Consider the following 22,811-nt stretch of genomic DNA (forward strand, 5'->3'; position numbering starts at 1 on the left):
GAACTTATCATAGTGCTGAGGATCCTGTGGTGAGAACAACCAGGCAATGTCCCCACATTCATGGAGTTCACATTCTAGTCGGAGAGACTGGGTTCAATTAGTTCTGCTGTGTAACCTTAGATAAAAACCACAATGTCTCCATGTCAGCTGGATGTCGAGCTTCATCCACCCATGCTTTCATTCATCCACTCATCCATTTATTCAAGAAGTATTTCCATCTCCTATATGTCAGGCACTGTGTTAGGGAATACAGAAGAAAACAAGCCAAACGCAAAGCCTTCTCTCCTGGAGCTTATAGTATGGCAGGAAAGGGAGAACTTGAATGGTGATGACAAGTGTGGCAGGCATGGCAGAAATGGAAGGTGTAACTGGAGGCCACTGGTGCTGTATAATGGGGATAATAAGGATGCTTTCACAGGATCCATTGAACTTTGCAGAAACATTTATGTGAGCACCTAGTACATGCCAGGTACTGTGATAGGTGCTGGAGAGACACTAGTGAAATAGACAGATGCACTCCCTGTTTTCAGAAGTCTCACAATCTTTAGAGGGGATATACTGACACATCCTAAGGACCTCCTCCCTCCATTGCACCCGTCCCTCTGCATCCAGAAGATGTAGGCCTGTGTACAGAGCCACAGCAGCAGCAGCAGTGGAGAGCAGACCCACTACCCTCTTTGGGCAGGGTTGCTTCAAAGGGTCCTCCAGGAGGCTCACTGAAGGCACAATCAGAAACTAAGATATTCCAGGTTGCCAGACATCTGTGTCAAGGCCAGTGGAAGCCAACACTGATGGGAAATTTCTGCCCTGACACCAGCTGCTTTCCAGGACTCCAGCTGTGGCTTTCCAGGACAGACCAAGGCCCTGTTGCATTATTAGAGCCTTCTGACCTCAGGGAAAACCACACGTGTGTATCAGCAAACAGGGATTATGGGGATGTGTATCTTGAGTTAAGGGACCTCACATGCAGACATATGGACATGCACCAAATCCCTATACCTGCTGCCTTTACATAAGAGCTTTATATAGGAGGACTTTGGGGTAGAGCCCAGGCCTGTCTATGGTCAATCCATGGTCAGTGGAGACTGGCTGAATTGTGTGCAGATTCACTTTGACTCAGGTACAACAGAACATGAAGAAAAAGAAAAGAAAAGAAAAATAAAAACGGGGCCAAAGGCAAGAGCCAGGGAAAAGAAAACACATTAGAATTAATCCCTTTATTCCTCTGTTCTTTTTCCTTTTCTTTAGTTTCTTGGTTTTTTATCAGGTATTAAGCTCAATATTCAATAGATATTTTAAGCATAAATTCAATGCTGAATAGGCACCAGGGAAATAGCAAGTAATCAAAACAGTGTCCTTGCTGGTAAAGAGCTTATGTTTAAAAGGGGGAAAACATTTAAACAATAATTATGTGAAATGTCAGGCACAAGCACTTTGGGGGGAAAAATAAGGAACAGAGAATAGAGCTATGGGGATGTTATTTTATATAGGACAGTCAGGAAAAGTCTTTCTGATAAAAAGAAACTGAGAGAAGTAAGAGAACAAAGCAGGAGGATATCTGAGGAAGAGCATTACAGTTAAGTGTAAAGGCTCTGAGGCAGGATCTTGTGTCTTCCCCAAAAGGTTTCATTAAGACTTGGACAGCCATAAGTTTTGAAGCATTACTCACAGGAGAGGCTCTGAAGCATGTATGTTATGTTTTTTCCTCCTTTGATTTACCCAACAAGCACTTACTAGGTGCTGGTTAGAACTGCAAAGACAGGATCCCTGTCCATAAAGGTCTTACAGCCTTCAGAGGGAGACAGATAATAGTGGTAATTGAGTGGGATTGGAATCAGCCCATAGAGGCATAGGAGAAGAGAAAAGAAGCACCAGAAAGCCTACAGTGCTCAGGAAAGTCTTCCTGGGAGAGATGGACCTAAATATGTAGGAGGCCAGGCATAGTATGATTTAGGCAGAAGGAATAGCAAACATGTAAAAGTCAGGAGGTGGGGAAGAGTTCAGAGAGCCACAGATTGGCTGGAATATAGAATCTGGTGGGGAGAATCTATAGATGACGTAGGAGCTGTGGCCAGTGGTCAGATCCCAGGAGTGGGGGGTAATGCTGAGAGGTGATGTTATGGCATCTGGCTGCAGGAGAGGTAACAGAATCAAAGGAGGCAAGAATGAAAGCAAGGAGCTCCACTAGGCACCCGTTAAAGCCACCCTCATAAGGTGAAGGTGGCCTGAACTAGGGTTTGGGAAATGGGGCTAAAGAAGGAAAGATAGATTCAAGAAATATTTGAAAAGTGAGTAACAAGTTGTGGTGATTACTGGAAGTGTGAGGGAAGAAGGAGCCACATTTCCAGCTTGGGCGACCAGGTACATACCAGTACCATAGGTTAAGATAGACGATGCTATTTAAAGGGGAGAGATTTAGGGAATGGATGAGTTCAGATTTGGGTCTGCTGCATCTTGGCCCAAGAAGACAGGTCCAGCAGGCAGTTGGGCAGATGGATCTGATATTCAAGGGGGGTGGTCAGGGATAAAGATACAGATTTGAAACTCACCAGCCTGTAAAGGATACTAGAAACCAGGAGATAACTTGACACCTTCCAGTGACAGTATATGGAATGATAAGAAAAATAGGACCTACTAGCATTCTTAAGGACATCTGAAAGAAGAGGATAATGACAGAGCAAGAGTGTCCAAATCAAGGAAACATTGGCACAGCAGAGACAGGGAGATGCAGAGTGCCTGGAGGACGTAGCAAAAAATGTACTAAGGGGCCAGAAAAAAATACCTTAAGATCTGGCCTTAACAGGGCAGCTCTAGTGGCATGGTTCAGATTGGAATGGAGTAGTTGGAAGAGGGATGGAGGAACTGTTTTGTGGGACCAGATGAATTATGGAATCCTGCATTTTCGGTGGTTATAAGTTCCACATTTAGGGGATTTTTCTCCAAATGTACTAGGAGTAGAGAAGGTGGCTTGTAGCACCTTTTCTTTGCCCGGGTTGGGGTTTTGCTGGGAGGTGTGACCAATGCCAAGACCTCTGTGCTCCCTGCCTTCAGTAGCCTCAGCTCCTTAAAGAGTCTCACAGAAACACAGAACAGGCAGTGACCACTTGTTCTGCAAAAGCTTCGACTTCTTTATTGATGTCCAGATACCATGCTACGGAAGCCAGGTCTAAGCCTGACAGTTCTTTTCTTTTTTTTTTTTTATTTATTTATTTTTTTATTGGTGTTCAATTTACTAACATACAGAATAACACCCAGTGCCCGTCACCCATTCACTCCCACCCCCCGCCCTCCTCCCCTTCTACCACCCCTAGTTCGTTTCCCAGAGTTAGCAGGCTTTACGTTCTGTCTCCCTTTCTGATATTTCCCACACATTTCTTCTCCCTTCCCTTATTTTCCCTTTCACTATTATTTATATTCCCCAAATGAATGAGAACATATAATGTTTGTCCTTCTCCGACTGACTTACTTCACTCAGCATAAGCCTGACAGTTCTAAGTCCAAGATTTATGGCTTCCTCTCTGTTCCATACCTTCCAATCTCTAGGGTAGCCCACATATTAGGAGGGATTGGAGGAGAGGTGATGCTGACTCTTAGTTTGTCTGTCCTCTGGTATAACTCCATGATTCACCAAGCTGGCCCTTCCCAGACTCCTCAACACTGAGTATCTGAAGGTGGGTAGAGTCTATGGGTCAAATATAGGAAACACCATCCCCCGCTTCTTTATTTATTCCCTTGCTCTAACTAGCCGCAAGTGGAGTGGCATCCAGACAGAAGCAGAAGTGTTCTAAGGTGATTAGCTAAGAACACAAGGTACAATTGGAAATCTATTGTGCAAACAAGTGCCTGTTTGATTTCTTTCACTTCCCTTTGGGTATTAAGCTCCCTTTTGATCAGTGTTTGGTTTCTGGTAATAAATATGGCACCAGTTTCATTGGTTTGTGGAAGGAGACATTCTTCTGCTATTTTCTGTAGTAAATCACTTATCTTACCTACGCCCAACAAGACCAATGTATACCTACCTGGAAGATTAATTCCAGTCCTACCTGGGCACCAATCATGGAGAGCCACGTAGGTGGGAAATTGCAATAAAAGTATGGTACACAGCAGGCTTTCCCATGGCTGACCAGAGGAGGACAGCTCTGTGTTTGTACCCCCAGGTAAGTCCTACTTCAAGCCCCAGCAGACTTTCTTCCGATCTTGGGGGGCTCCCCCACCACCCTTGACTCACTGGATGTGCTAGGGTTGTTTGTTTCTGGAAACTTTCAGAAGAGCTTTCAGCCCGGTCAGGTGCTCTAGATGTCGTCTGTGCCCAGCTTAACCATGGTTCCAACTACCTGCTGGCTATTCCAGGTCTAAAGATCCCCCCTCAGCCTGTCCCTCCTCCAGGAACGTAGGCCCCTACTTGGGATCTCATCCCTAGGAATTACCAGTCCTGGGTGCTCTCTAGTAACATATTCATGATATCCGCTCCAGAAACATATAGATCTCTAGCTTCAACCTGAGTCTTCCAGAGGCTTTAAGAAGTCATCAAAGATCTGCTCATTGGAGGAAAGTTTCCCTGAAGAGGGAGTGTTACTAATTAGTGTTGACAGGCTCTTCATAGCTCCTTGTTTCTGTCTACCCCACCTCCCATGTACTTACTCATTTATTGCTCAGACCTTTATTGAGCACCCCATATGTGCCAAACGCCATGCTAGGAGCAAGCAATGTGGACTAGCCTGACATGGTCCTACCCTTACAGGAAATCTGTATGCATTATAGGCATTTCAGGAGTCTCTTAAGGCAGTGCCCAAGACACCGGAACTAAGAAAGCAGCTGTTACTTTTGTCTGTAGATACTCATAGCATTCCATCCAGTCTCCCAGAGCCTCTACCTATGCTTGAGTAGGAGCCAACCTGAGGCCTTCTAGGATGTTCTTCAGTACCAACTTTGCCTTTGGTTTTCTTGCTATCAACCTCATCCCCTTGGCAAGCCTCCTACTGTCGTTATCCCACCTCCTCTCTGCAAGTCACACCTGCTTTAAAACTATATGGCCCTTCATGGAAGAAGTCATGGGTCTGCTTCTGGGAACATGGGCTTGTGGCCTTAAGCAAGCTGTTTCACTTCCAGCATAGTGCCTGCATGTAGGAGGAGCTCAGTAAATATTTCTGGGATTAATATGCTCTGAGTCCAATATCCTTCTTCATCCATAAATGGGAGCAAGAATGGTACCTTCCCTGGTGGGTGGTTCAGAGCCTTAAATGAGCTAACATATGCGAGGGGTTGAGTATAAATCATGGTGCTGAATTGATGTGAATTCCCATCTTAGCCTTATACCCAGAGAAATAACCTCTGTCACCCTGATGGTATTTGAGTCTTTCTCTTCCCCTAGCTGCATGGAGAATCTGCACGCTGCTGAATGACCTGCATGCCTCAACTTATGGAAAAGATGGTGGGCTCTTATGTCTTGTGGCTGGCCTTGGCTTCCTGCATTCTGACCCTGGCATCTCCAGAACAGCAAGGTGTGTGCTCTGCTCACCTGGCATCTCAGATGCTCTGTAATACCTGGGGAGAGGGGGAGCACAGGGAAGGTAGTTCAGGGTCAGTGAAGGGGACAGGGACATGTCTAAAGCAAAGACTCAGCAGCTAGAAGTCAAGAGGAGCAAGATGAGGGAAAATAGAATGCAGCCATAATCTCTTAAAGAACCAAATCAGAAATCTCCCCCCTCAAGGACCATGGAACCAGTTAACATAACTTCCCATGCCCAGATATGTGGAGCTCAGAGAGCCCAGATTCATGGAGACATGAATCACCTAGTCACTCTGTGCCCTTGCTTTGTCAAGCACCTTCTCCTTCCTCTGAATGTTTGCTTATCTATAAAAAGAAAGGACTAGAGGTAGTGATCTCTTGGTGGTCCTTTCAAAGATCTGTGGACAGGGCATCTCAGATGCTTGTAGAAAGGGTCTTCAGGCTCAACACCAGGCTGAAATTTCTGCCTAAGTCACCTGTGGAGGGGGTGGTGGGGCGGGGAAGGATGGTATGTGGGAAGTAATCCAAGAACAGCAGTGACTCCTTTTCTTAAAACAAGCATATAGATAAGCAAGGCTTGAAAATCTCCTTTTCTAAAAAGTCCCTCTGACGTGTATTACAAGAATGTGATCCTGTGTCTATATTTGTCCATAATTCAGGCTCTTACACTGAGAGCCTGAATTCAGTAAATCAAAACTGGAGAAGAGAATCAGCCCGAACTCCTACTAGGCCTCAGATGCTGTGTTTTGCATTTTACACTTATTATCTCATTTAATCCTCTAGCAATGCCTTAGGACTTTATGTCCCCAAAATGTGGGACACCTCCTGAGAGGACTACAGTGGTGTATGACAAGCTCTTAAAGAATTTTTTGATGGCTGTGCATATTTTTTTCATGTATATTAAGAGTATCTAACTAGTACATCGTACCTATGGTATCACAGATATTATTCCATAAGATGAAACAAATTTATAGAGAATCATTGAAAGAAACATATTAAGTAGATAATTGGAGAGGGGGACACAGATATGGCAAACATTGTGACTCAAGGCATAGGAAAGGAGTTTAGAAACCACCAGCCTGCAGGTGTTATGTTGCAGATGAATCTCAGGGGAGTTGAACCACCTGTCAAGGTCATCCAGCCAGCAGGTGTGGAGCTGGATTTAAACTCTGACTGGCCAGCCCACCCCTTGACCTCTCAGCCTCCTCACACAACATAGTTCCTGAATCTGTTAGAAACCATGAGATCAGGACACCTGAATGGCTCAGTTGGTTGCACATCTGCCTTCCCAGGTCCTGGGATCAAGGCCTGAGCTGGGCTCTCTGCTCAGCGGAGAGTCTGCTTCTCCCTCTCCCTCTATCCTCCCCTTAACTCATGCCCTCTCTTTCTCTTTCCAAATAAATAAATAAAATCTTAAAAAAGAAAGAAAGAAAGAAAAAAAGCCCATGAGATCAAGGGCTCCTAGGTGGCTTAGTCAGTTAAGGTTGAATTCTTTATTTCAGCTCAGGTCATGATCTCAGAGTGGTGGGACTGAACCCCACATCAGGCTCTGTGCTCAGCAGGGAGTCTGCTTGGGATTCTCTCCTTTTCTCTCTCCCTCTGTCCCTCTCCTCTCTCTGTCTAAAAAATAAATAAATAAACCTAAAAAACAAAAACATGAGATCAGCAAATTAGAAATTGTCCTGTTAGAGCAGTGGTTCTCCATTGGAGGTGATTTGGACAATGTCTGGAGACAACTTCCAGGAGGAAGGAACTACTGGAATCTAGCAAGAAGAGTCCAGGAAAGCTACATCCAACAATGCACAGGACAGTCCCCCATAACACAGAATCATCCAACGCCAAACATCAGTAGTGCTGAGCTTGAGGAATCTTGTGTTAGATCTATATCTATTAATAATGGAAAAATGTCTATGATATAGTAAGTAAAATATGTAAATGGGGAAAAAAGCTGTACAGCTTTAAACCCACTTTAAAAACCCTATATTTTAAACATATGCATAGAAAGTCTGAAGACTGTACAGCAAATTTATGGTTACTTCTGGAAATAGAATGGGCTTATGACAACTTTCATTTCTACTTTATTCATTTTAATGACATTTGAAGTTTTTCCAGTGAGCCCATATTACATTTATAATACATTGGTCAGAGAGGACCACAGTGTACAGTTGCACAGGGGAGCACCGCACAACTCTAGAGCCAGGGAGAGGGCACCAAGCTCAATAAGGATGCCCCTTGGAATTGTGCAGCGTGAAGACCTTGGTGTTCTTAATGCCTATAAAATACCATAAAAAGTCCTCATATTATTCTGACTCTAAGGTGATGAAGGCTGGTGATGGTTAATGAATAGGTTGTTTGCCTCATGTCCTCATTAGGGTCCTTAAGCACATTCAAAATTCAAAACAGAGAGTGTGTGTCGGTGCCTCATTGTCTCAGTCGGTTAAGTGTCTGACTCTTGATTTGGGCTCAGGTCATGATCTCAGGGTCATGAGATTGAGCCCCATGTTGGGCTCCATACTAAGCATAGAGACTGCTTGAGATTCTCTCTCCTGCCTGCTCTCCCTCTCTAAAACAAAACAAAACAAAACAAAACAAAACAAAACAAAACAAAAACAATAGAGTGTGTGTGTGGAGGGGGGGGGGATTGAAATCCCATGGACTTTGAGGATGCTCAGTAAACACTGTTGCTTTCCAGGTAACAGAAACCTCATCAACACTCGTTCCTATGACCCCTGCCAGAATTACACCCTCCTGGATGAACCCTCACGAAGCACAGAGAACACAGAAGGGAGCCAAGTGTGTGACAAGGACAAGCATGGCTGGTACCGCTTTGTGGGAGATGGAGGAGTGAGGATGCCCGAGACCTGCGTCCCAATGTACCGATGCCAGACAGATGCTCCCCTGTGGCTGAACGGGACCCACCCCACCCTTGCGGAGGGCATTGTTAACCGTACTGCTTGTGCCCACTGGAGCGGCAACTGCTGTCTCTGGAAGACTGTGGTGCAGGTGAAGGCCTGCCCGGGCGAGTTCCACGTGTACCGGCTGGAGGGCACCCCCAAGTGTAGTCTGAGGTACTGCACAGGTGAGCTGCAGAGAGCTGGAGGCAGCTGTGGGGTGGGGCTACCTGTAGTTGGGCCCAGACATCAGCAGTGAGTGGAGAGCAGACCAGGAGACTAAGCAGGACAGCCTCGATTCAGCTCCTGCCTGTTAGGGCCCAGTGGGGATGTCACCCAAGGTTGCCAGGCTTTCCAGCATTTCAAGGAAAGCCAGAAACTCAGAGTTGAGGGCCAAATCTCCTGAAAGATAGATCTTCTATGTGTAGCCTAATATGAAGAACTGAGGCTCATTCAGATTTATATTTCATTTGGGCAGCTTAATTTACCTCTCTGAGCTTTTTCTGATCTGTAAAAATGGATGACGGCAAAAGTAACAGCCAAAGCACAGTGTCCTCACTCCCATCCAAAGTGCTTTAGATTATAACTCACTTAATCTTCTCACCAGCCTCATGAGATATAGGTACAAAATAACTACACCTGATGAGAGGTCTAGCGCACCGAGAGGTTAAGCAGCTCTCCCAGTGTCACAGAGCAAGAACATGATAGAGCTGGGATTTGAACCCAGACACTCTAGTTCCACAATCTATATACTTAACCATTATGCTACCCAGTTTCATACTATTACCATGAAAATTGAATGAGCTAATTTGTGAAAGGTACTCATAATAGTGTCTGCCACATTGTAACCATTAGGATGGCAGCCTCTGGGTTCTCATTTCACTGGATTGGGAATCAGAAAATCTGAGTTTGAGGTTTGACCCTTCCATTACATACTTATTGTACATCCTTGGGCAGGACTTCTGTACCCTGGTAGAATGACAGAGTTGGCCTTAGTGGCCTCAGATCACACTGCTCTGCATTCTGATCTTCTTCCTCTGTGCTTTACTCCCCAGACGCCTCCACTGCTACAGACAAGTGTAAGAACCTCTGCCGCCCGGAAGAGGCCTGTAGCTTTCTCAATGGCACCTGGGACTGTTTCTGCAGATCGGACCTCAACAGCTCTGGTGAGTGGCTCAGTGGGACTGGACAGTAGGAACAATGCTGGTCTGAGTGGGCAAGACAGCAGAGAGGGAGTTTCAGAGGGTGAGGACAAGAGGTGGACTAGAGTCATTGGGGATAGAACTGAGGTCAGGGAATAAAGGTTCTCAAAGCCATTTGCAAGGATAGGAGAGCAGGAATGGGAAAAATTTCCAGGTCAGTCTTTGGATCACAGGTTCAGGAAGCAGCTCTGGCACGGATGAGCTTGACCATGAGGGCCAGGTGAGTACTCTGCAAATGTGGGAGCTTCATTCAAATAGCTGCAGAATCTACATGTGATGGACACGGGCAGACTCCTGTGCCAGTTCTGGATTTGTGACATAGTAGCTCTCTGGGGCCTGGGAAGACGCCTATACTCTCTGAGCCTTAATGTCCTCATCTGCAAAATGGGAATAAGATAATAGTAAAAATAACCACCATAAAGAGCAATTACAAAAATTAAATCAGAGTTGTCCAATTGGGTGGGCTGGGAAGATGATGAGGTTCTTGTTCCAGGAGGTAAGCAAGGAGTCAGGAGGCAGATGACTCATGGGTAGAGATGCCATAAACAAGCCCTAAGCCCTGGATGGGGGTTGGATGAGTTTCCCATTAAGATTATTTCATTCCCTCCTAGGAGTCTAATGAGGGCCTTTGACTCTTGTCATTGGCATAAGCATGCACAGCACACTCCCAGTCCCTGTGGAAGAGAAGGTGTCCTAGATAGTGAGCCAAGAACAAGCATATGCTTGGAAAACTGGGCTGTAGTGTCGACCAGGTAGTGCTTGGGTGTGCCTGGCAAGAGTGGAGTGGGGCAAGAAACTATAAGGAAACAACCTTGCTCTCCATGAAGGCTCTCTCTGCTCACTGAGTGAGCAAGCCCCCAGACACTCTGTTGTTTCCAAGATTTTGGGCCATCACAGAATCAGATGTTGGACTTCAAGGATGCCCTCCTTATACCTGGAGACTCCAAGGGTGTCCTTAGCAGGTCCTCTCAGCTGATTGAGTGGGCAGGTGATCTGCCTCAAGTCTTCATTGGTGGCTACTCAGCAAGTCTCCATTGCTTCTGGGCACAACCCCATTGAGATCTGGCTTTTGCTTACTTCTCCATCTCTCACACTCCACCCCCACCCATTCTAAGTTCCTATACACCTGAGCTCTGCATCTCTGTAAACACACATCCTCTCTCCCATCACCATGCTTTTGCCTCTGCTGTTCCCTTAGGCAGGGGTGCCCTCTCTTGCACCTGCAAAACTCCTTCCACTGAACCAAGTTCCAGCCCTCCGTGAATTCTTCCCTGACTTAGCTGACAGACTTAGATATGCCTTCTTGTGTTTCCCTCTGCACCTAGAATATACTTCAGTTAGTACTTTAATCATATAGCATCTTAATAAGCTACTGATATGTTGGTTCCTACACAAGACCAAGGACTCCTCATGGGTTGGGCCCATGTTTTCTTTATTTTTGTGTTGAATGTGCATTGCACATCCAGAAGGTGGTTACTAAAAGTATTTGAATGAAAGCATTCATGAATCCAATCAAATTGATATTTCTCTTAGTTTACTTAATCTCCCCTATGAGAATTTTAGCTCCATAAATAAGGGTAGGGATTGTGTCAGTTTTGACAAACACTGTATTCCCAGTACCTAGAGCAGTGAAAATTGTAAATGCCCAAGAAGTATCTGTTGAATAAATGTTGAATGAATGAATGAATGAATGAATGGAATGAATTAGTGAATGAATGAACAAATGAAATACAATGGCCCTGAACCTGGTCATATGTGCTGACTTCACAAAGCCAGAGAGTCAGAGTAGTATATATCTACCTTTGATTCTAGTCTGGAATACAGGATAGTCCTACTTCTCTAGAGACCCCAATCCCCAAAGACCCTAATCCCGGGTTCCCAAGACCTCCCCACGCCTAAACACAGGATGCTTAGAAATCTTGAACTAGGGGATTTTTTTTGCCAACCTCATCTACCACAAGCCTAAGTGTGAATCTTACATGGGTCCCAGGCCCCAACTAGTCTATCCAACTCCCCAGTGGGTATGATGGCATTTGTAAAGGGCGGAATGTGGGCTCTGCCCACTGCTTCCAAAGCCCTGTCCACTCCACCTATCTCCTTCTCAACTTTCCAGATGTCCACAGTTTGCAGCCTCGGCTGAACTGCGGGGCCAAGGAGATCCAGGTGTCACTGGACAAGTGTCAGCTGGGAGGCCTGGGTTTTGGGGACGAGGTCATCGCCTACCTGCGAGACTGGAACTGCAGCAATATGATGCAAAGAGAGGAGAGAAACTGGATATCTGTGACCAGCCCTACCCAGGCGAGGGCCTGTGGAAACATTCTGGAGGTGAATGGTGTTTATACCATTGTTGCCAAAGGGTGGGAGTTGGGCTATGAAACTCATTTAAGTAGCTGTGAGAACTTAGACAAGTCACTGACCCTCTCTGGGCTTCTAGTAGTATCTGAGATTACACATGCTGGTTCATGTAAAGAGCTTAGAACAGGTTTGCTACTTGAGCTCAATAAATGTAAGCTACCATTATGATTATTTTAATTAGGGGTGATGTGGGAGAGGTCGACATGGGAGCAAGCATGGTGGTTGCTGATTCTCTCCAAAGGCCAAAAATTATTGTTTTAATTTTTGATCTGGGATTCTCACTCCCCTTCCCATAAAGCATCAGAGCCTGACGGGTGGGGGTGCTTCCTGGAGATCAGAAGGCAGGGTGGCAGCATAATTGAGAGCATTAACCTTGCTGTCAGGCAAGCCTGAGTTCTAGATACATCTACACACACATAAACATATATGTGGTCTTGTTTTCATGCCAAAGAGAAATGGAACCCATGCCATCTACAAAAACACCCTCTCCTTGGCCAATGAATTCATCATCAGAGACACCATCCTCAACATCAATTTCCAGTGTGCCTACCCACTGGACATGAAAGTCAGCCTCCAAACTGCCCTGCATCCCATTGTAAGGTATGGCACTGATCCTTAACCTTTGATCCATAACCTTGGCACTGATCACATTCACTTCAAGCACAACTTAAGATGTCCTCAGAATGCTGCCTACCTCCTTCAGGAACTCGCACTCTTCCCATTATTCATTCTGCAAATATTTGTTGATCATAGATTAATGTTCAGCATGCGCAAGGCAGACATAGAATATTTTGTGGCTATTAAAGATTATTGTTATGAAGCAATGCAGCAACATGAAATAATGTTAATTAAATATGCTAAGGAACAAAAACATACCACGGTTTCATTTATCTTGAGGAAGAAAGGAATTAAGGAACTAATTACAACAATAATTATTTACAAGTGAGGTGAATGCAATGTGGGAGAAGCACTGGGTGCTATGGGATCGGGGAGCAAGGGTCCCTGATCTAATCTTGGTGGTGTGGGGATGGTGGGACAGGAAGGCATCCCTGCACATGGGTGATTGAAGCTGGGATCAGCTTTGACTGGATAAACAGCAGCCCCAATTCACTAGAAATAGAACCAAGTAGCAATTTGGTTGGGAGTCCACTTGGGAAGATGCTTGGTCACTGCTATCTCACTGTGCCTGGAATGAGGCCCCTGTGGAATGGGTTCCTCAGCATTCCTAGACTTGCTGGGGGACATTCTGAGGGTGTCAGAACTCCAGGGTGCCCTTCCCATCCCCTCATTGCCTCCTGGGCTCACAGAGAGGCAGGATTCTTAGGACTAGAAATTTTCTAGTTCAATGGTTTTCAGACTGTATTGTGTTCGGGCCCCAAGTTTCATAATAGATAAAAATTAAAGCCATTCCTCTTTTAAAATGGATATTTCACTGGATGATTCACTGGTGGAGTTCTGCTGCTAAAATGATGAACCCACAAGACTGATCCCATTGTACAGAGGGGAAGACAAAGGCAAGCACTAGGCAGTTATTTTTGAGTGAAGGAGATAGCAGTCCCTGTGAGGCAGGGAGAACTGGTGGAGATCCAGAGACACACTCATCTACTTATCAAGTTTAGTGCCTAAGAGATACTAAATGCTTGATTTAACTGAGTGTTTGAAGACTTCCTTTAGGAATCAAAGATATGCATGCCTTCACTTCATAGCCTCACACAAGTGCAGGGATGGATTTATTTTGTTCTCACTGGTAACACTCTTATGGCTTTCCTGTTCTCAGTTCTCTGAACATCAGTGTGGATGGGGAAGGAGAGTTCACTGTCAGGATGGCCTTGTTCCAAGACCAGAGCTACATATCTCCTTATGAAGGGGCTGCAGCTGTGCTGGCTGTCGAATCCATGCTCTATGTGGGTGCCATCTTGGAGAAAGGGGACACCTCCCGGTTTAACCTATTGTTGAGGAACTGCTATGCCACACCTACTAAAGACAAGACTGACCCTGTGAAATATTTCATCATCAGAAACAGGTAAGGGGCAACCCTGTGTTATCTTTTGGCCTGAATAAGGTTTTGCAGGGGAGAATGTTCCCTTGGCCCTGCCTGGAAGTTATGTAAATTGGCTTACCTCTTTTGGAAAATAATCTGGAATTACATATCATGACTGTACCTTTGACCTAGGAATATCACTCCTGAAATTTTAGCCTAAAGCTTTAAAGTAGGTCAGCAAGATAAAGAAATGCCAATTATTTTTCATTTCAGTATGCTTTAAAACTTTGGCAATAGGTTCATAGTTCAAAAATAGGAATCCATTAAGTAATGATGGGCTATTATATAGATATTAACAGTGACTAATCAATGTGAAAATGGCATGGCAGGTGTTATGGGACAAAATATCATTGAAATGATTAACTGGCAAAAATAAAGGAAACATACATATGTATAGATCATGATTCAAACCATGGTAACAATACTAGCTAATATTTATCATTGAGTTTAGCTATGTGTCAAGCACTGTGTCACTAAATGCTCACATCAACCCCAGGAAGTATGGATTACTGTCTGTATAGACAAGAAAAGTAATGCTCAGGCAGGTTAAGTCATCTGCTCATGATCACTTAGCTAGAAAGTGGGTCTGGCTCGAAGCAGTCAGTTTGAAGCAGTCAGTTTCACCTCAGAGTCTGTGCCCCACAAAACTGAAACCACGTGAGCTGATAAATAAATGTCTTGAATGAAACCCAGAGGAATAAAAGTCTATCTATGTCAGGATGGAGGGAATTGGGGGAACTCTTTAATTCTCTGTGATAATGTTTTTATACTGGATACAGATTAAAGATATAGCCAAGGGCCTCAGGTCCCTTGAGCTGTTCTCAAAGTTAGCCCCTTGCCCCTGTCACCTTCCCAGCTGCCCAAATCAATATGATTCCACCATCCATGTGGAGGAGAATGGGGTGTCCTCAGAAAGCCGGTTCTCAGTTCAGATGTTCATGTTTGCTGGAAATTATGACCTAGTGTTCCTGCATTGTGAGATTCATCTCTGCGATTCCCTTAATGAACAGTGCCAGCCGGTGAGTATCTCTTTGGAGTGAACTATTCAGAGCTTCACTTGGGGCCTGTTACCTGGTAGGCTCTTCATATATATTTACTGGAATTAGAGACAGATGGAAAGAAGGAACGAAGGGGAGGAAGGAGGGAAGGGTGAATGGATGGACACTCAACCTCCGAAAAGCCTGTGTGTATGCAATTGTTGTGTCCCCAGGAAGCAGATCAGATGAAGAAGCCTGCCCACTAGGTTTCCTTGGCATAAGATATATTTTGTATGATTTCATGATAGTTGACTTTTTAAGTGCTATTCCATGTCAGGAATTGCACTAAAACTTTCATATTCTTTATTTAATTAAATTCTCACAACAACCCTTTAAGTAGATTCTTTTATGACCTCATTGTACAGATGAGGAAACTGAACTTCAGAGAGATCTTTTGCCCAGGGCCAGCACAGCTAGAAAGCATCAGAGCTGAAAGGGAACTCCAGTATCCATGTTCTTAACCCCTGTTAGGTACTGCCTGCTAGTACTGGGCATTTGTTGAGTGCTTACTATGTGCCTGGGTATTGCAGACATGCACATTTTAACAGGAAGGTACCGTTTAATAGTAATAGAGAGGTTAAGTCATTAGCTCCAAATTGGACAGCTAGAAGAGGGTGGAGATGAGATTCAAACCCATGTTTGCTTGACATGATAGTGAGAATTCTCTAGATTGAGAAAACCACAGCCTCAGAGTCAAGGCCACACGGTGGGTAGGATCCCATTCTTGGGCCAGATTCTTGTCCCATTGCAGGGACAGCTGGGATAGGAACATCCCAGGGATAGGACTCTAAATTTTGATATAATGAGATTTCTCTGTCTTCACAGTCTTGCTCGAGAAGTCAACAGCGTAGTGAAATAGTGGCTATCAACCCAGCTCGGGTTCTAGATTTGGGACCCATCACTCGGAGAAGTAAGTGGCCAACTTCTGGTGAGAGGACAAGCTGGCCGGTTAAGTGCTGACAATTAACCACAGATGCCTGGGGTCACCATTGTAACAACCTAGAGCCTTTTCTGCCTCCTCACTGCAGCCCCTACAAGTGAATCTATCTTTCCATGAGGTGCTTTGGGTAATAATAATAGCATTTGCCATTTTTGCTGAGCCTCCTATGTGCTGGAGACCAGGCTAAGCTCTAAGTATCCATCAACTCACTTCATTTTGCTGACTGAGTCTGTTTTCCAGGCAAGAAACTAAAGCTCAGAGAGATTAAGTGGCTCACCCCAAAATCACTCAGCTCATGAGCAGCTGGAGTTAGAACTGAACCCAGCTCAGATTGATTCCACAGCATATGTCCTTTCCCTTACTCCTCCTGCCAGGTCTCCTTACCTCAGCCTCTTTTGGGTAAAGGGGTAAAGTCTAGGTCCTAACTCAACTTTGTTTTCTAGCGAATGACTATGTTTTTCAAAATCTAGTTACAATATTCTGGGGCATGATGTAAAGGAAACTTTCTAACTGTCCCACAATTTTTTACCCATCCTACCCATGGGCCAGCATTACTTTCTGGTTTTTGTTCCTGCTGGAATGGAGGAGTCAAAAAACCCAGAGGAATTAAAGCAATTTTTTTGTCCTAAAGAAACTGGGATGCAGTAATGTTAGTAACAACAACGACAGTAATAGTAATAACACATGTGGCTGGCACGGTACAAAAATTTATATACATCATCACATGGAATGCTCACAACATCCTAGGGAGGTAAGAACTATTTCCCAGGTGAGTAAACTGAGGCTGTCTTGTAAAGAAGGCTCTGCCTTCAGTTGTCCTACCTCTTTACTAAGCCTTCAACTTGGAGCTTCATGTGGTATCACGGGGTAATTGGAAGGTTAGGAACTTTCATTTGGAATCAGACAGATGAGGGTTCAAATCCCAGCTTTGCTATCTACAACAAGGTCAACTTGGCCTTGGTCAATTGAGCCTCAGTCTTCTCATCTGTTAAATGGACACAAATACTTGCCTCACAAATCTGCTGGAAGGACTAAATTTCAAAAGCATGAAATGTGCTTAGAGAGGAAACTGCTAAGTAACAGATGCCTCAACAGTGTGGGTGGCCAGGTCAATGACTGTGGTGGTCTGGGAGAACTTGGAGTAGCTATGACCACAGTGCCAGTCATGAGCACATGACTGAGGAAACCTTCACCTCTGCTCTTGCCCCCAGGTTCTGCATCTGTTGACATCACAGATGGAACCCCCAGCACTGCAGGTATATCATTTTCTCCTATCTCACTGCCCTCCCTCCCAACTCTCTCTTCTTCCTCAAGTCAGTGCACATTGATTTAGCCTGTGCTAGTGACTGTGGACCCTGAAATTAATCAGTCCCAAGTCTAGCTCTTGAGATGCTAATAGTCTAGTGCAGGGGCCAGTCATTTAACAACACTTATTGGGTGCCTACTGTGTGCTAGGCATTGTTTTAGATGCTGAAGATATAATAGTTAACAGGATATGCCAGGTGCCTGCCCTCATGGGGTTTATGTTATAGTGTGGGAAATAGGCAATAAAAAGCTAACAAGAAAATTTAGAAAGAAGAGTGTGATGTGATAGAAAGTTACCAGCATGAGTAATTGTGTCTAAAAACAGATAGTCATTTATTTTACTCACACATAAATGAAGTCCAGAGGCAAGAAATCCAGGTACCACAGGGTTGTCAAGAATCCAAGTTTTTTTAAGCTCTCTCCTCCACCTTCTTCATCTTCATGATCCAAGATGGCAGCCAGAGCTCCATTCTTCATATCTAGTCACCAGGTTGGAAGGAATATAGAAGAAGTTATAGAGTGTTAAGGAACATTCCTAGAAGATGACACCTTATACTTCCACTTACATCTCATTGGTCAGTGCTTAGTTACACCTGGCTACAAAGGAAGCTGGGAAATGTAATCTTTATTCTGGGTGGCCATGTCCTGAACCAATGTTTGATGGTTCTATTAATAAGATAGGAAGAAGGGCAGCCCCGGTGGCTTAGCGGTTTAGAGCTGCCTTTGGCCCAGGGTGTGATCCTGGAGACCTGGGATCGGGTCCCACGTTGGGCTCCCTGCATGGAGCCTGCTTCTCCCTCTGTCTGTGTCTCTGCCTCTGTGTGTGTGTGTGTGTGTGTGTCTTTCATGAATAAATAAATAGAATCTTAAAAAAAATAATATAGGAAGGAAAAATAAATATCAGAATGGGTCAATGGCAAGAAAAGTGTTCAGAGGAGGTGATATTTGAAAACAAAGAGAAAAAGGAGCCTATGTTTCATAATTACAAACTGATTGTCATACACTAATATTTCAGAAAATTATGATATTCTTCACTCCCTTCTAGGACATTAGCAAGTTCCTTTGAAGTTTGTGGGATGGAGAGATGTTATAACTTTGTAGTAGGGTGTGGAGGGGTGTATATACCTCTCCCAAACCCCCCTGGTACAAGGCAACTATCATTCAGAATCCACCCTTTACTATCACTGAGTATATGGTCATTTTCAGAGGAAATATGATTCCAACCCTCCCAGATCTTAGAGTCTAATTTTTCAAAACCAACATTTATATTGTGTTTACCATGTGCCAGGCACTGTTCTAAGTGCTTGATATGAATTTACTCACTTAAGCCTTACAAAAGTCCCATGAGGTAATAGCTACTTATGATATTTTAATTTTGCATACAGATAAACTCAGCCATAGTGAGGCTCAGTAACTTGTCTAGGCCTGCACAACTAGTTGTAGAGCTGGGATTCTTTTCTTCCTTTCTTTAAAATATTTATTTCAGAGAGACAGCATGAGCAAGGAGGAGGGGCAAAGGGAAAGGGAGAAGCAGACTCCCCACTGAGCAGGGAGCCAAACACTGGGCTCAATCCCAGGATCCCAGGATCATAACCTGAGGTGAAGGCAGACACTTAACCAACTGAGCCACCCAGAGGCCCCTAGAACTGGAATTCTAAACTAAGAAATCAGGACTCAGATTCTTTTTAACCTCTGTGTCGTTCTGCCTCTTTAGTAATTAGTCAGCATAAGTAATGTTGGCTGCTGTGACAAACAATCCTCAACTTTCTGTGTTTTTACACAATAGTTTATTTCCCACTAAATCACTGGGGGATACAGTTCTGTGCTTTGCAGTCATTAGGAACTCAGGTTCTTACCTTCTGGTAACTTCTGGCAATTCCACTGTCCCCAGAAATTCCTCTGCTGGATCCTTGGCATCTGGTCCCTAGATGGTGGATGAAAGATCATGGAAAATCATGTAGGAGGTTTTAAGGACCAGGTCTAGAAATGGTATATGTGATTTTTTACCCACATTCCACTGGCCAGATTCAATCACATGATCTCACCTACCTGCAAAGGATGCTAGGGAAAAAATTGGTTTCCAGTGTGCCCAAAGGAATATGAAAAAGTGTTTGATGGTTAGATAGCTTTGCATCTACCACATGACCCCTTTGTCACTTCCTAGGGGCTGTAACCTAGCACAGATATTAGGGGTATATTACTTTTCTTGTCCTTGTAAGTCAGAGGATAGAGAGGCTAGCTAGCATTGGCTGCTGAGTTCCAAAGCCCAACACTTGACAGGCATCTTTCTTGCATTTCAGGGTTCCTGGTGGCCTGGCCCATGCTTCTCCTGCCTATCCTCCTGGCTGAGCTGTTTTGAGACCTCAGCTGGGCATCTGGCCTTGAAGCTTGCATTCTTCCCTTTGGTGATGGCTTCCAGTCACCCATCGGCAATGCCAGTTCTCTCTCCAAATCATGGAAACCATCTTGGTGTTCATAGACTCCGGGCCAGGCTAGGTTTGGGGAAAGGGAAGAGCTTTGCCTTGTTCAACACACTCTGTGCTTTTATATTCCTCTTTCTTTCATGGTGGGGGGCCCTGTTGGCCTGTCTTGGCCTGACTTCTTCATTTATTACCAGGATCCTGGGGTCAGACTTGTTCCGTGCCTCTGTAGCTCCAGCCTTTACCAGAAATGTAGCATGTGTTATGTCTGTAATTCCAGGGAAGAGCGGCTGTGTCACTGGGTGGGGGAGGAGAAGGGGGATGAGCTTGTAAAAAAGGCACCTCCCATGCTTCCTTCCCAGGTACCCCTTGCTCTTACTCCTGATGAATTGAACAGACTGATCCTTGCTTTTACTTGTGTCCTCTGATGTATTTCCATCATGGTCTCAATAGTCACCATGGGAATAAGTTGTAAAGGGTCCACTTTTGGAAACTCTACTCCAGGGAAGACCGGTTCCCACTGTTCCCCTGTCCCCCTCCATACCATAGACATGCTTTGATATGCCTAGGACTAGGCCAAAACCTGCTGGAGGAACTGCTTGATTTGGATGCAGAGACACTGTCACTCTGGAGCACACCTCTAGCCATGAATAGAGTGGTGTGCTTGCTTGGAGTAAGCAAAAAGTCCCAGCAAAAAATGCTGTGTTGATCCTGCCATGGGGATCTAACAGCAGCACCTGGGGGATAAGTGAAGTCTCTTTCTGGAAACCCCTGATGGGCCCTCACAAAAAAACTCCACAAACATGCCATAAAGAGAGAATGCTTCTCCTTCCCATAGCTATACACAGGCCTCTCCAAGCTGGCCTTGGGGAAAATGATCAGATTAGGGCCAGGCCACAGGGGAGTGGAGCCTGTTTATCTGCCAGAAGGAAACGACTTTCCAAAGTGCTCTCATGTTCAGAGATAGCATGGTTGCAAGAAATAAAAACCCATTCCAATTAAATCAGGCAAAAGGATAATTAATTATAAGGATATAGGAGCAAAAAAAAAAAAAATCCAAGAACAGAAGATACAACCTGGCTGTATGAGGAAAACCACCAGAAACCAAGGTTTGTCTGTTTTTCATATGTTGGTCGTCTTGAAACCACACAGCCTTTATATCTGCTTATTTTGGTGTGTCTTCTTTATTCTGAAACTAGCTCTTCCTCTTCACTCATCATGTCTTAATTAAATATGGATATTGCAGCTTCACCTCACTTTCTAATTCAGGGACCACAGAGACCAACTAGCACTTAGTATCCTACATCCAAATTGTACAAGAGGGAATGTGATTTCCCTGTTTGGGTCAAAGTGCTTCCCTTGCTGCAAATATCTGAGGCCAGGTGAGTGGTCTCATCTAGTGCAAACATAGCCAATGGGCCAACCTGAATTGGCAGGTTTTAAACACATGACAGTGTTTCTTGGACAGATACCCCAAAAGTCTACTATAATAGTGGTGTCTTAAGAAGAGAATTTCTTGGGAGAAATTGCTTCTTTTATCCCAGTAAGTCAGAGGATTCAGAGGTACTACATTTTTAAGGAAGAAGGTACACTGACATTGCACCTGAAAGAGAAGTCAGTGGCCCTAACATTTCCCTTCTTTGAGGCTTATCTTCTCCCTTCTATAGAATAAAGGAACTGGACTAGAACAAGATTTTCTAACATTTACAGTGGAGCCCTTTCTTTAAATATAATTCTATATGAATACCCAATATGTGGACATTAAATGTAAATAGACTCTTGTTGATGTCAGATAGGGGGCTTAGCTCTCCCCTCTGTGACTCCCTCATCCTCTGGCCTTCAAAGAAACCAATGATAACCCATTCGGTTACCAAGAGCAAAGTTCTAGAACTCCCTGGGATATATCACATCTAATATCTCTTCCAGTGTAAAGTACATGGGATTCTACTCAACCAGAGCCAACCCTGCCTATCTATGTATGTAGGTATATACCTACCTACCTACCTATCATCTATCCATCACAAACTCTCCTACTCTACTTACCTGCCGCCTTGTTTTCTCCATCTATCTACCTATATATCTATAATCTACTTAGCTAGTTACAGCTTTTTTGTTTTCCGCAGATGGGCATGCTAAATGAATAACAATCTCTGAATGTCCAGTCCACCTCATTCATTTGGTCAACACTAATCTGGCTGAGCAATTGTTACATCCTATACCTAAGGGCCTAGGTATAATAATGAATGAAACACAGTCTAGTCCCTGCCTTTAGAGGTTCACAATCCTGTGGAGCACAAACACACACAGAGGCACTCACAGGCAGGTCACACTCAAACATGCATACCCCCTGACCCTCAGACATAGGATTCATACATACATACTAACCTCATGTATGTACCCAAAGACACATTTCTATACACAGAGATCCTCACCAGGGCTTTCAAGCCCAGTCACTTACATATTTATTGCCATGAATGACTTAGTAACAGCTAACGTTTTTAGCAGGTCCTATGTACCAGGCATTATTTTAAGCACATTATGGACATTGCATCGATCTGCCCTCTCCTTGGATATTGAAGGTAGGAACTATTTTTGTTCCCAGTTTAGAGATGAGTAACCAAGGCGTAAAGAGGGCAATTACTCACTCAAGGACTTATAGCTTTTAAATGCTGAATTAAGGACTTGGGCCTAGATATCCTGAATTTGGAGAATATGCTTTAATAGACACTGTATCCTGCCTCTGTTTATACACAAAGCACCCCCTACACACAAGAGGCGCTCATTTTCATACATGTTTCACCGTACATAAATGCATCCACTTGCATACAGGCACCTGGGAACATATACATATGCAGTGACATGTGTGGACATTCACACATTTGCCAACATAGAAGCCCTCATACAGACATAGTCATAGACATTCATGGATGTACAGATGCCAACATGCACACTAACTTATGTACGGTCATTTAAATGCAGACACATATACCTTAGTACAGAAAAAAACACATCCTATGCTATACACACACACACACACACACATACACACTCAGATACATAAACATATGCATAGATACCTACAAGACACAGGACCTGGATCCCACTCCCCCC

The 22,811-nt window shown here is 44.3% G+C and overlaps 1 protein-coding gene and 1 long non-coding RNA gene across 3 annotated transcripts in view; one reads left to right on the forward strand and one right to left on the reverse strand.

The window, feature by feature from the left end:
- LOC119872189 overlaps window positions 1-22,811 on the reverse strand; it is an 80,746-nt gene that overhangs the window by 52,800 nt on the left and 5,135 nt on the right. Inside the window, exons 2-3 of one of the 2 annotated variants that reach the window (XR_005360866.1) lie at window positions 19,137-19,204; window positions 17,627-17,759 (exon numbers count right to left, since the gene is read on the reverse strand). This is a non-coding gene — a long non-coding RNA (uncharacterized LOC119872189). Of the gene's footprint in view, window positions 1-17,626; window positions 17,802-19,136; window positions 19,205-22,811 lie in introns of those variants that run through there. The other variant, XR_005360867.1, reaches the window with a different exon arrangement.
- On the forward strand, window positions 4,052-20,546 carry GP2 (glycoprotein 2). The gene is made up of 11 exons (NM_001003371.2): window positions 4,052-4,157; window positions 5,372-5,501; window positions 8,202-8,588; window positions 9,456-9,566; window positions 11,716-11,927; window positions 12,409-12,557; window positions 13,735-13,980; window positions 14,855-15,017; window positions 15,861-15,945; window positions 17,187-17,231; window positions 19,581-20,546. Exons 2-11 carry the CDS (start codon window positions 5,399-5,401, stop codon window positions 19,637-19,639), a joined length of 1,560 nt encoding a protein of 519 aa, NP_001003371.2. The 5' UTR covers window positions 4,052-4,157; window positions 5,372-5,398; the 3' UTR covers window positions 19,640-20,546.

The sequence above is a fragment of the Canis lupus genome, chromosome 6 (assembly GCF_011100685.1).
Source record: "Canis lupus familiaris isolate Mischka breed German Shepherd chromosome 6, alternate assembly UU_Cfam_GSD_1.0, whole genome shotgun sequence".
Taxonomy (NCBI): Eukaryota; Metazoa; Chordata; class Mammalia; order Carnivora; family Canidae; genus Canis; species Canis lupus.

Bases quoted from the DNA above. Each gene is read 5' to 3' on its own strand.
- GP2 (NM_001003371.2), top strand. From the start codon at position 5,399: ATGACCTGCATGCCTCAACTTATGGAAAAGATGGTGGGCTCTTATGTC. The intron at 9,567-11,715 runs GTGAGTGGCTCA...TCAACTTTCCAG, and splicing joins ATCGGACCTCAACAGCTCTG to ATGTCCACAGTTTGCAGCCT. The intron at 12,558-13,734 runs GTATGGCACTGA...TCCTGTTCTCAG, and splicing joins GCCCTGCATCCCATTGTAAG to TTCTCTGAACATCAGTGTGG.